General features: G+C 44.0%; 1 protein-coding gene across 1 annotated transcript; it reads right to left on the minus strand.

Annotated features, from left to right (window-relative positions):
- Positions 1–1,457: 1,457 nt before the first annotated feature.
- On the minus strand, positions 1,458–11,928 carry LOC132506948 (small ribosomal subunit protein eS21-like). The gene is given in 3 exon segments (XM_060125772.1): positions 1,458–1,495; positions 2,567–2,856; positions 11,816–11,928. Coding segments are annotated over 3 exon segments (441 nt in total).
- Between the last annotated feature and the right edge of the window lie 2,397 nt (positions 11,929–14,325).

The raw sequence follows: 14,325 nt of genomic DNA on the forward strand, positions 1-14,325 counted from the left end.
GACTCAACCAAACTCAACTACAAAAATTATAGCCTGTTCATTCATCAATGGCCCATATAGGATGAGTAACTGCTATTATAATGTAGAATTCAACCACAGAAATTCTAAACATACTAATTTATATCATAAGAACATTATCTTCTTACCATTTATGGCCAGCTCATGTACCAGAAACTATCATTATCACACACATGAAAGAAAACAGTTTCCATCACAATCCTTATCCTCACTATTAAAGGATCATTAGGTCTCCCACCACTATCAAGATTTTTACCCAAACGAATAATTACTAGGAGATAAAAAACAATAACATTCTACCAACACTAACAGCCATCAGAGCACTACTTAACATATATTTCTAGATGCAGCTAATATACTCCACAGCACCAACTATATTCCCTTCAATAAACCTAAAAGTAAAATGACAATTCCAACATACAAAACAGATAACCTTCCTATCATTACTAATTGTAATAGCTACACTATTACTACCCGTAACACACATTTCTATCAGTGCTGGGCTAGGAATTTAGGTAAGTTTAGACCAAGAGCTTTCAAAACCGTATAATTTACTTATACTTAATAATATTACTTAATTCCTGAAAATAAGTATTGCAAGACTCTATCCTGCATCAGTTGAATGCAAATAAAACATTTTAATTAAGCTAAATCCTCACTAGATTGATGGGCTTCCACCCCACGAAATCTTAGTTAACAGGAAATACTGTAGTCAACTGGCTTCAATCTATTGAATACTTCTCCCACCTTCCCCCCCCCCCAAAAAAAAGATAGGAGAAGCACAGGCAGAATTGAAGCTGCTTCTCTGAATCTGCAATTCAATTTGCTGATTGAACACAGGGCTTGGCAAAAAGGGGTCTCAATCTCTTTCTTTAGCTTTACAGCCTAATGCTAACTCAGTCATTTTACTTATGTTCATAAACTGCTGATCATTTTCAACAAAGCACAAGGATATCGGCACTTTATATCTACTATTTGGTGCTTGAGCTGGAATAGCAGGCAACACCTTAAATCTATTAATCCATGTTGAGCTATGCTAACCTGGAGCGCTACTTGGAGATGACCAAATCTGTAATGTAGCCCCTGCATTTGTAATAATTTTCTGTAGAGTTGTACCCATTATGATTGGAGGGTTCAGAAATTGACTTGTCCCACTAATAACTGGGGCACCTGATATAACATTTCCCTGAAAAGTCATATAAGCTTTTGACTACTTCCCCCATCATTCTTACTCCTACTCCTGTCATCAACAGAAGCTGGTTCTGGTACTGGTTGAAGTGTATATCCACTTCTAGCCAGCAATCTGGCCCACACAGGAGCCTCTGTTGGCCTAAGCATTTTCTCCTTACATTTAGCAGATGTCTCTTCAATTTTTGGTGCTATTAATTTTATCACTATGACAACTAAAGATTGGCACTTGCCATCCACCTCTACAAGGATTAAATTATGAGCCGCAGCAGCTGCTGACCTTTAATACCTGAAAGGATTTCAGGGTGAAGATCAGGAATGAGGCACTCTATGCCCTGGGAACAACTGGCAGAACAGGTCTTCAGACAGATATTTTCAGGAGAAGATTTTATGAGCCCAATTCTTGCATCTCCTCGTATTTAGAAAAGCACTAAAATCCTTCATGGGTGACTTTGCTCCTTGTGACTAGCAGAATCCTTCTGCAAAAAATATGTGCTTGATTGCATGTATTCCCCCTGCACCAAAATCACATATATACTGACCTTCCCCCTACCTCTCTGGAGCAGTTTCTCAGAGCTGTCTGAAATGCTGTCTCCCCGGCTATAGTCCTCATTTTGCCCCAAAATAAAACTTAACACAAAACTCTCATGTTGTGCGTTTTTTTCAGTCAACAACTATAATCTTTACTATAAAACCAGCAGACATATCTCAATACCAAACACCATTATTTGTTTGAGCTGCCCTAATTCTAGCCATATTACTATCATTATCACTCTCAGTTCTAGCAGCCGAAATTACCATATTGTTAACAGAAAGAAATATAAACACTACTTTCTTTGGCCCTGCAGGAGGAGACCCAATCCTATACCAACACCTATTTTGATTCTTTGGTCACCCTGAAGTCTGTTATTTGTAGCCTACCAGGGTTTGGAATAATCTCACATATTACATACTATTTAGGACAAAAAGACCCTTTCGCCTATATGGGAATAGTGTGAGTCATGTCCACTGGCTTTTTAGGACTTATCTTGTGGACCCATCATATGTTTACAGTAGGGATAAATGAACATACTTTACATCAGCTAAAGTAATTATTTCTATCCCGACAGGAGTAAAAGTATTTAGCTGATTAGCAACTCTTCACGGAGGTAATATTACATGATCTCCCACTCTATTATGAGCTTTAGGCTTTTTCTTTTTACAGTAGGTTGTGTAACAGGAATGGTCTTAGCTAATTCATCCCTGGACATTGTCCTCCATGGTATATACTACGAAGTAGCACACTTCCATTATGTAATGTCAATGGGAGCAGTGCTCACTATTTTTTTGGGGGGGGGTTCACTATTTATTTATGACAAACATTCCACATCCAGGTTCCTCTGTAGGCAGAAGTTCTTTGAGACGATGCCGTCTGCCTTGGCCAGTCAGAGAATGGAGTCATCTCACTCACCCATCCTGCAAATGGCCCTGCAGATAGCGTAGGTTTTAAACTGGCCATTGAACCTGCCTGTCACCTTGTCAACCTTGGCCACGTTCATCTGGATGGACGCATGGTCCTTGGCGCCGATGACGCGGTTGCCGGTGGAGCATTTTCGCAGCATGTACAGGTCCACGGACTCGCTGGCATCGTTCCGCGTGCTGAGGGAGCGTCTGGTGGTACCACAGTGAGCGTGAGCGCAGAATAAAAAAGCAGCAGTGTTCACTATTATAGGAGGCTTCATGCACTGATTTCCACTATTCTCAGGTTATACACTTAACTCAACAGGAGCAAAAATTCCCTTCATCGTTATATTTGTAGTAGTAAATATGATCTTCTTCCCGCAGCACTTTCTTGGCCTTTCAGGATGTCACGACATTACTCCAACTACGCTGATGCACACACAACATGAAATCTTTCATCTATAGGCTCAAGCAGCTCATTAACAGCAGTAATGCTAATAATTTTTATAATCTGAGAAGCTCTTGCATTCAAATGAGAAGTCTCAGTAGAGTAACAACTACTAACCTAGAATGGTTACATGGATGCTGCCCACCATATCCTATGTTTGAAGATCCCACTTACGTAAGTTTAAAATAAGCAAGGAAGGAATCGAATTCTTTTCAACCAGTTTCAAGCCCACACCATGACAATTATGTCTTTCTCAGTAAATGAGATAAAGTTATGTAAGTTCATCAAAGTTAAATCATAGGCAAAAATCTTATCACTACGGCACATCCATTTCAACTAGGCTCTCAAGATGCAACGTTACCTGTCATGGAAGAACTTTTACATTTTCATGATCACACATTAATATCCACTTTTAAAATAGAACTTAACTAATATTGACAACTAAACAGACCCATACACATACACTAGATGCACAAGACCATTTGAACCATTTATCAGCCATCATATAATTGCCCTATCATCACTACGAATCCTTTCCATGATACATGAAATCAGTAACCCTTCCCTAACCGTAAAAACTATAGGCCAGGGGGGACCTTGAAGATGTTGGAAGAGTAAGACGCGGAGATCACCTTCCTCCCCACAGATACACCAGAAATACATCTACACGTGGAACAACTCCTACAGAACACCTACTGAACGCTGGCAGAAGACCTCAGACCTCCCAAAAAGCAAGAAACTCCCCATGTACCTGGGTAGGGAAAAAGAAAAAAAAAAGAAAAAACAGAGACAAAAGAATAGGGACAGCACCTGCACCAGTGCGAGGGAGCTGTGAAGGAGGAACAGTTTCAACACACTAGGGAGACTGCGGGAGGCGGAGGGGGGAGCTTCGAAGCCGCGGAGGAGTGCACAGCAACGGGTGGGGAGGGCAAAGCGGGGAGATTCCCGCACAGAGGGTCGGTACCAATCGGCACTCACCAGCCCGAGAGGCTTGTCTGCTCACCCGCCAGGGCGGGCGGGCTGGGGGCTGAGGCTCGGGTTTCGGTCGGAGCGAAGGGAGAGGACTGGGGTTGGCGGCTTGAACATAGCCTGAAGGGGTTAGTGCACCACGGCTAGCCGGGAGGGAGTCCGGGGAAAAGTCTGCACCTGCCGAAGAGTCAAGAGACTTTTTCTTCCCTCTTTGTTTCCTGGTGCGTGAGGAGAGGGGATTAAGAGCGCTGCTTAAAGGAACTCCAGAGACGGGCGCGAGCCGCGGCTAAAAGCGCGGACCCCAGAGACGGGCATGAGACGCTAAGGCTGCTGCTGCCGCCACCAAGGGGCCTGTGGCTAGCACAGGTCACTCTCCACACCCCTCTTCCGCGGAGCCTGTGCAGCCCGCCACTGCCAGGTTCCCGGGATCCAGGGACAACTTCCCCGGGAGAACGCACAGCGCGCCTCAGGCTGGTGCAAAAGTCACGCCGGCCTCTGCCGCCGCAGGCCCGCCCCGCACTCTGTGCCCCTCCCTCCCCGCCGGCCTGACTGCGCCAGAGCCCCCGAATCAGCGGCTCCTTTAACCCCGTCCTGTCTGAGCAAAAAACAGACGCCCTCCAGCGACCTACACGCAGAGGCAGGGCCAAATCCAAAGCTGAGCCCCTGTGAGCTGTGAGAACAAAGAAGAGAAAGGGAAATCTCTCCCAGCAGCCTCAGAAGCAGCGGATTAAAGCTCCACAATCAACTTGATATACTCTGCATCTGTGGAACACCTGAATAGACAACCAATCATCCCAAATTAAGGAAGTGGACTTTAGGAGCAAGATCTATGATTTTTTTCCCTATTCCTCTTTTTGTGAAGGTGTATGTGTATGCTTCTGTGTGAGATCTTGTCTGTATAGTCTTGCTTCCACCATTTGTCCTAGGGTTCTATCCGTCCATGGTTTTTTTAAAAAATTTTTTTCTTAATAATCAATTTTAATTTTAATAACGTTATTATACTTTACCTTCGTTCTTTCTTTCTTTCCTTCCTTCCTTCCCTCCTTTAGACAACGAATCATCCGAAATTGAGGAGGTGGTCTCTGACAGCAAGATTTATGATTTTTCCCCCTTTACCTCTTTCAGTGAGGGTGTATGTGTATGCTTCTGTGTAAGATTTTGTCTGTATAGCTTTGCTTCCAACATCTGTCCTAAGGTTCTATCCGTCCCTTTTTTTTTCCTAAATAAGAATTTTTAATTCAATAACTTTATTATACTTTATTTTATTTTTACTGTATCTTCTTTCTTTCTGTCTTTTTTCCTTCTTTCCCTCCTTCCTTCCTTCCTCCCTCCCTCCTTTCCTTCTTGCCTTCTTTCCTTCTTTGCTTCTTTCTTTCTTTCTTCCTTCCTTCCCTCCTTTCCTTCTTTCTTTCCTCATACTTCTACTAATTCCCTCTACTTTTTCTCCCTTTTATTCTGAGCCGTGTGGATGAAAGGCTCTTGGTGCTCCAGCCAGGAGTCAGGGCTCTGCCTCTGAGGTAGGAGAGCCAACTTCAGGACACTGGTCAACAAGAGACCTCCCAGCTCCATATAATATCAAACGGCAAAAATCTCCCAGAGACCTCCATCTTAACACCAGCACCCAGCTTCACTCAACGACCAGCAAGCCACAGTGCTGGACAACCTATGCCAAACAACTAGCAAAACAGAAACACAACCCCACCCATTAGCAGAGAGGCTGCCTAAAATCATAATAAGGCCACAGACACCCCCAAACACACCACCAGACGTGAACCTGCCCACTAGAGAGACAAGATCCAGCCTCATCCACCACAACACAGGCACTAGTCCCCTCCACCAAGAAGCCTACACAACCCACTGAACCAACCTTAGCCACTGGAGACAGACATCAAAAACAGCGGGAACTACGAACCTACAGTCTGCAAAAAGGAGACCCCAAACACAGTAAGTTAAGCAAAATGAGAAGACAGAAAAACACACAGCAGATAAAGGAGCAAGATAAAAATGCACCAGACCTAACAAATGAAGAGGAAATAGCCAGTCTACTTGAAAAAGAATTCAGAATAATGATGGTAAGGATGATCCGAAATCTTGGAAATAGAATGGACAAAATGCAAGAAACAGTTAACAAGGACCTAGAAGAAATAAAGATGAAACAAGCAACGATGAACAACACAATAAATGAAATTAAAAGTACTCTAGATAGGATCAATAGCAGAGTAACTGAGGCAGAAGAACGGATAAGAGACCTGGAAGATAAAATAGTGGAAATAACTACTGCAGAGCAGAATAAAGAAAAAAGAATGAAAAGAACTGAGGACAGTCTCAGAGACCTCTGGGACAACATTAAACGCACCAACATTCGAATTATAGGGGTCCCAGAAGAAGAAGAGAAAAAGAAAGGGACTGAGAAAATATTTGAAGAGATTATAGTTGAAAACTTCCCTAATATGGGAAAGGAAATAGTTAATCAAGTCCAGGAAGCAGAGAGAGTCCCATACAGGATAAATCCAAGGAGAAATACACCAAGACACATATTAATCAAACTGTCAAAAATTCAATACAAAGAAAGCATATTAAAAGCAGCAAGGGAAAAACAACAAATAACACATAAGGGAATCCCCATAAGGTTAACAGCTGATCTCTCAGCAGAAACCCTACAAGCCAGAAGGGAGTGGCAGGACATACTGAAAGTGATGAAGGAGAAAAACCTGCAGCCAAGACTACTCTACCCAGCAAGGATCTCATTCAGATTTGATGGAGAAATTAAAACCTTTACAGACAAGCAAAAGCTGAGAGAGTTCAGCACCACCAAACCAGCTTTATAACAAATGCTAAAGGAACTTCTCTAGGCAAGAAACACAAGAGAAGGAAAAGACCTATAATAACGAACCCAAAACAATTTAGAAAATGGGAATAGGAACATACATATCGATAATTACCTTAAAGGTAAATGGACTAAATGCTCCCACCAAAAGACACAGATTAGCTGAATGGCTACAAAAACAAGACCCTTATATATGCTGTCTACAAGAGACCCACTTCAGAACTAGAGACACATACAGACTGAAAGTAAGGTGATGGAAAAAGATATTCCATGCAAATGGAAACCAAAAGAAAGCTGGAGTAGCAATTCTCATATCAGACAAAATAGACTTTAAAATAAGGACTATTAAAAGAGACAAAGAAGGACACTACATAATGATCAAGGGATCGATCCAAGAAGAAGATGTAACAATTGTAAATATTTATGCACCCAACATAGGAGCACCTCAATACATAAGGCAAATACTAACAGCCATAAAAGGGGAAATCGACAGTAACACATTCATAGTAGGGGACTTTAACACCCCACTTTCACCCATGGACAGATCATCCAAAATGAAAATAAATAAGGAAACACAAGCTTTAAATGATACATTAAACAAGATGGACTTAATTGATATTTATAGGACATTCCATCCAAAAACAACAGAATACACATTTTTCTCAAGTGCTCATGGAACATTCTCCAGGATAGATCATATCCTGGGTCACAAATCAAGCCTTGGTAAATTTAAGAAAATTGAAATTGTATCAAGTATCTTTTTTGACCACAACGCCATGAGACTAGATATCAATTACAGGAAAAGATCTATAAAAAATACAAACACATGGAGGCTAAACAATACACTACTTAATAATGAAGTGATCACTGAAGAAATCAAAGAGGAAATCAAAAAATACCTAGAAACAAATGACAATGGAGACACAACGACCCAAAACCTATGGGATGCAGCAAAAGCGTTCTAAGGGGGAAGTTTATAGCAATACAAGCCCACCTTAAGAAGCAGGAAACATCTCGAATAAACAACCTAAACTTGCACCTCAAGCAATTAGAGAAAGAACAAAAAAACCCCAAAGCTAGCAGAAGGAAAGAAATCATAAAAATCAGATCAGAAATAAATGAAAAAGAAATGAAGGAAACAATAGCAAAGATCAATAAAACTAAAAGCTGGTTCTTTGAGAAGATAAACAAAATAGATAAACCACTAGCCAGACTCATCAAGAAAAAAAGGGAGAAGACTCAAATCAATAGAATTAGAAATGAAAAAGGAGAGGTAATAACTGACACTGCAGAAATAAAAGAGATCATGAGAGATTACTACAAGCAACTCTATGCCAATAAAATGGACAACCTGGAAGAAATGGACAAATTCTTAGAAATGCACAACCTGCAAAGACTGAATCAGGAAGAAATAGAAAATATGAACAGACCAATCACAAGCACTGAAATTGAAACTGTGATTAAAAATCTTCCAACAAACAAAAGCCCAGGACCAGATGGCTTCACAGGCGAATTCAATCAAACATTTAGAGAAGAGCTAACACCTATCCTTCTCAAACTCTTCCAAAATATAGCAGAGGGAGGAACACTCCCAAACTCATTACACGAGGCCACCATCACCTTGATACCAAAACCAGACAAGGATGTCACAAAGAAAGAAGACTACAGGCCAATATCAATGATGAACATAGATGCAAAAATCCTCAACAAAATACTAGCAAACAGAATCCAACAGCACATTAAAAGGATCATACACCATGATCAAGTGGGGTTTATTCCAGGAATGCAAGGATTCTTCAATATACGCAAATCTATCAATGTGATAAACCATATTAACAAATTGAAGGAGAAAAACCATATGATCATCTCAATAGATGCAGAGAAAGCTTTTGACCAAATTCAACACCCATTTATGATAAAAACCCTGCAGAAAGTAGGCATAGAGGGAACTTTCCTCAACATAATAAAGGCCATATATGACAAGCCCACAGCAAACATCATCCTCAATGGTGAAAAACTGAAAGCATTTCCACTAAGATCACGAACAAGACAAGGTTGCCCACTCTCACCACTCTTATTCAACATAGTTTTGGAAGTTTTAGCCACAGCAATCAGAGAACAAAAGGAAATAAAAGGAATCCAAATCGGAAAAGAGGAAGTAAAGCTGTCACTGTTTGCAGATGACATGATCCTATACATAGAGAATCCTAAAGATGCTACCAGAAAACTACTAGAGCTAATCAATGAATTTGGTAAAGTGGCAGGATACAAAATTAATGCACAGAAATCTCTGGCATTCCTATATACTAATGATGAAAAATCTGAAAGTGAAATCAAGAAAACACTCCCATTTACCATTGCAACAAAAAGAATAAAATATCTAGGAATAAACCTACTTAAGGAGACAAAAGACCTGTATGCAGAAAATTATAAGACACTGATGAAAGAAATTAAAGATGATACAAATAGATGGAGCGATATACCATGTTCTTGGATTGGAAGAATCAACATTGTGAAAATGACTCTACTACCCAAAGCAATCTATAGATTCAATGCAATCCCTATCAAACTACCACTGGCATTTTTCACAGAACTAGAACAAAAAATTTTGCAATTTGTATGGAAACACAAAAGACCCCGAATAGCCAAAGCAATCTTGAGAACGAAAAACGGAGCTGGAGGAATCAGGCTCCCTGACTTCAGACTATACTACAAAGCTACAGTTATCAAGACGGTATGGTACTGGCACAAAAACAGAAAGATAGATCAATGGAACAGGACAGAAAGCCCAGAGATAAACCCACGCACATATGGACACCTTATCTTTGATAAAGGTGGCAGGAATGTACAGTGGAGAAAGGACAGCCTCTTCAATAAGTGGTGCTGGGAAAACTGGACATGTACATGTAAAAGTATGAGATTAGATCACTCCCTAACACCATACACAAAAATAAGCTCAAAATGGATTAAAGACCTAAATGTAAGGCCAGACACTATCAAACTCTTAGAGGAAAACATAGGCAGAACACTCTATGACATAAATCACAGCAAGATCCTTTCTGACCCACCTCCTAGAGTAATGGAAATAAAAACAAAAATAAACAAATGGGACCTAATGAAACTTCAAAGCTTTTGCACAGCAAAGGAAACCATAAACAAGACCAAAAGACAACCCTCAGAATGGGAGAAAATATTTGCAAATGAAGCAACCGACAAAGGATTAATCTCCAAAATTTACAAGCAGCTCATGCAGCTCAATAACAAAAAACAAACAACCCAATCCAAAAATGGGCAGAAGACCTAAATAGACATTTCTCCAAAGAAGATATACAGACTGCCAACAAACACATGAAAGAATGCTCAACATCATTAATCATTAGAGAAATGCAAATCAAAACTACAATGAGATATCATCTCACACCAGTCAGAATGGCCATCATCAAAATATCTAGAAACAATAAATGCTGGAGAGGGTGTGGAGAAAAGGGAACACTCTTGCACTGCTGGTGGGAATGTGAATTGGTTCAGCCACTATGGAGAACAGTATGGAGGTTCCTTAAAAAACTACAAATAGAACTACCATATGACCCAGCAATCCCACTAATGGGCATATACCCTGAGAAAACCAAAATTCAAAAGAGTCATGTACCAAAATGTTCATTGCAGCTCTATTTACAATAGCCTGGAGATGGAAACAACCTAAGTGCCCATCATCGGATGAATGGATAAAGAAGATGTGGCACATATATGCAATGGAATATTACTCAGCCATAAAAAGAAACGAAATTGAGCTATTTGTAATGAGGTGGATAGACCTAGAGTCTGTCATACAGAGTGAAGTAAGTCAGAAAGAAAAAGACAGATACCGTATGCTAACACATACATATGGAATTTAAGAAAAAAAAGTGTCATGAAGAACCTAGGGGTAAGGCAGGAATAAAGACGCAGACCTCCTAGAGAACGGACTTGAGGTTATGGGGAGGGGGAAGGGTGAGCTGTGACAGGGCGAGAGAGAGTTATGGACATATACACACTAACAAACGTAGTAAGGTAGATAGCTAGTGGGAAGCAGCCGCATGGCACAGGGATATTGGCTCGGTGCTTTGTGACAGCCTGGAGGGGTGGGATAGGGAGGGAGATGCAATAGGGAAGACATATGGGAACATATGTTTATGTATGACTGATTCACTTTGTTATAAAGCAGAAACTAACACACCATTGTAAAGCAATTATACCCCAATAAAGATGTTAAAAAAAAAAACTATAGGCCATTAATGATTCTGCAGCTATGAATACACAGATTATGAAGATTTTAATTTTGATTCCTCTACGATTCCCACATCAGATCTAAAACCAGGAGAATTATGACTAATAGAAGTCAACAACCGAGTAGTATAGAGCTAGTCATCGAATATTAGTTTCAACTGAAAATGTTTTACACTCATGAGCTATACCTTCTTTAGGCCTAAAAACAGCTGCTATCCCAGGGTGCCTAAACTAAAGAACTCTAATCTCGACAGGACCAGGCCTATGCTGTGGACAATAATCAGTAGAAGTTGTTTTCCTGTGTTCAAAGACAGGACAGAGGGAGACGGCTGAGATGTGGGGTGAATTCAGAGCCCATGGTGGATGCCCTCTCCAAGCTCCAGGATAGGAATGGGGCCTCTGGGGTCCCAGGCCACCCACCACACCCTCCTGAGCGGGATCTTGGGAACATTCTGTGTCGGTGATGAGGTGGTCCGAACACTAGTCATGGCCCTGACGCTGTGTCCTATGAGGGCCCCATGCTCTTGGGATCATGCCCCACACTGTGGGTCTGCGCTGTAGGGTCCTTCCTGCCGCAGAAGCAGAGACCCCCCAGCAAGCAGCCCCGCCCCCAACAGGCAGGAAGAGGGCAGGGGAGCAGGGCACCAGAGGAATCTCACTCAGACACCAGCATCCCAGGGGTGCCAGCAGGGACAGCCGTGACACAGATGAGGCACAGCTCAGGGGACGGGGCCAGAGGGCCCCACAGGCGACTGGTCAGGTCCCGGCTCATCTGTGCCCCGGACACCCTGCCCCTAAATGCAGATTCTTCAGATGCAAACAGGCAGACCTTCAGACTGAAAGTCAGCTCTTCCAAAATGACCCCTCAGCAAACACTGCAGGATTCCACTCAAATGGGGGCCCTAGAGTCGACAACTCATGGACCGAAGTGGACGGCGGTGCTGGGGCTGCAGGAGCGGGTGGGCAGTGAGACCTTCATGGTTGTGGAACTTTGGTTTTACAAGATGAAAAGTTCTAGGGATGGTGGTGACGGCTCCACAAGGTGAACGTACCTGATGCCTTGGAAATGTGCACTGAAAATGGTGACGATGGTAAAGGGTGTGTGATGTGTGTTTTATTTCACTTAAAATAAAATTTTTAAGTGATGTCTTGTTAATTGAGATTCCAATTCGACTCCCCTTTACACAAATGGGTGAGGCCCAAGCACCGTCCTCCACCTCTGGGGCCATCGTTGTACCCTCACATGGCACGTGGGGGACCATTCTTAGGCGCCTAGTCTGTGCTGAGCTGTGTCCAGGGGAACCCAGACAGCGGTGATCCCCATGGTTTGGATATGATATATGATATGCTGTGATAATATGATACCACTGAGGGTTGCCACTCAGCAGAACACGGAGCAGCAACCCGCTCAAAGGTACCCGTCTCCATATGAACGTGACAAGATTAAGAGAAGAAAAGGGTCCATAGGTTAATCAGGGCAACACCCTCAATTAAGCTGTTAGAAATCTCAGAAGGGACGAGACACACTGCGGGCAAAGAGCAGATATGGGGTCTCCCCCTGCACACGAGACTGACCCATACAGATGGGGTGAGACCCACACAATCCCGACCCTGCACCTGGGGACACACAATCACAGTCTCCAGGGTGACCTCACCTCCCCAGACCCTGCACCTGGGGTCACACGTCCACACTCACCAGGGTGACCCCACCTCCTCGGACCCCACACCTTGGGGTCACACGTCCCCTTGGTCAGGACACCATGGCTGTGCTGGCTGAGCCCCCAACGTGGGAAGGAGCTGGGTCCCCGGGCCCTCCTGGGACTGTAGAAAGAAGTGTAGGGTCCATCTCCTCCCCCCACGCCAGTCCCAGAGAAGTCAGTCCCCTCCTCTTTTCATTTGTGTTCCATGTGATTTTCATTGTTTTTAAAACTTTCATGCTAAAGTTGAACACACTACCTTGGTTCAGACAGGCTCGGCCCTTGGCTCTCTCTCAGGTGTTGAGAAAACTCATGAGACAGCAGCACTGAAAGAGGAGGGGCAGGTCTAGACTCTGCTGAGCAGAGATGGTCGGCTGGAAGGCGATCACAGGGGCACATCTCATCTGCTGCCCATCGGCCTTAAGCCACGATCCACGTGCCCAGCAGTCAACTCACCAGGTAATCCTGCCTCTCTCCTCACTCTGTGTGTGCTGGTGAACTGGAATAATTACCACAGAGCACACCTGAGGAGTCTCCATGAGCCCCAGGTAAAGTGAACCTCACAGGGGTAAGGACCAAGGTCCCTACCACAGCACTGACCCCGGGGAGGGCCATGAACCACACTCAGAGCAGAGGCTGTTACTGAGACAAGCCCGCCTCAGCTCCAGACCCCAGACATTTGAGCACTGACATTCAGACACAGGCACAGAGCTTCCCAGAACTAAGGCCAGGCCTGGTGTCTACCTAGATCTCCACATCCCCCCTGAGGCTCCCAGGACTGAGGCCAGGCCTTGTCTCTACCCAGGTCTCCACGTCCGCCCTGAAGCTCCCAGGACTGAGGCCAGGCCTTGTCTCTACCCAGGTCTCCACGTCCGCCCTGAAGCTCCCAGGACTGAGGCCAGGCCTGGTGTCTACCCAGGTCTCCACGTCCGCCCTGAAGCTCCCAGGACTGAGGCCAGGCCTGGTGTCTACCCAGGTCTCCACGTCCGCCCTGAAGCTCCCAGGACTGAGGCCAGGCCTGGTGTCTACCCAGGTCTCCACGTCCGCCCTGAAGCTCCCAGGACTGAGGCCAGGCCTGGTGTCTACCCAGGTCTCCACGTCCGCCCTGAAGCTCCCAGGACTGAGGCCAGGCCTTGTCTCTACCCAGGTCTCCACGTCCGCCCTGAAGCTCCCAGGACTGAGGCCAGGCCTGGTGTCTACCCAGGTCTCCACGTCCGCCCTGAAGCTCCCAGGACTGAGGCCAGGCCTGGTGTCTACCCAGGTCTCCACGTCCGCCCTGAAGCTCCCAGGACTGAGGCCAGGCCTGGTGTCTACCCAGGTCTCCACGTCCGCCCTGAAGCTCCCAGGACTGAGGCCAGGTCTGGTCTCTACCCAGGTCTCCACGTCCGCCCTGAATCTCCCAGCACTGAGGCCAGGCCTGGTCTCTAGCCAGGTCTCCATGTCCCAGTGCACACAGAACACAGTCAGGTCTA

This window comes from Lagenorhynchus albirostris, chromosome 16, assembly GCF_949774975.1.
Source record: "Lagenorhynchus albirostris chromosome 16, mLagAlb1.1, whole genome shotgun sequence".
Classification (NCBI taxonomy): Eukaryota; Metazoa; Chordata; class Mammalia; order Artiodactyla; family Delphinidae; genus Lagenorhynchus; species Lagenorhynchus albirostris.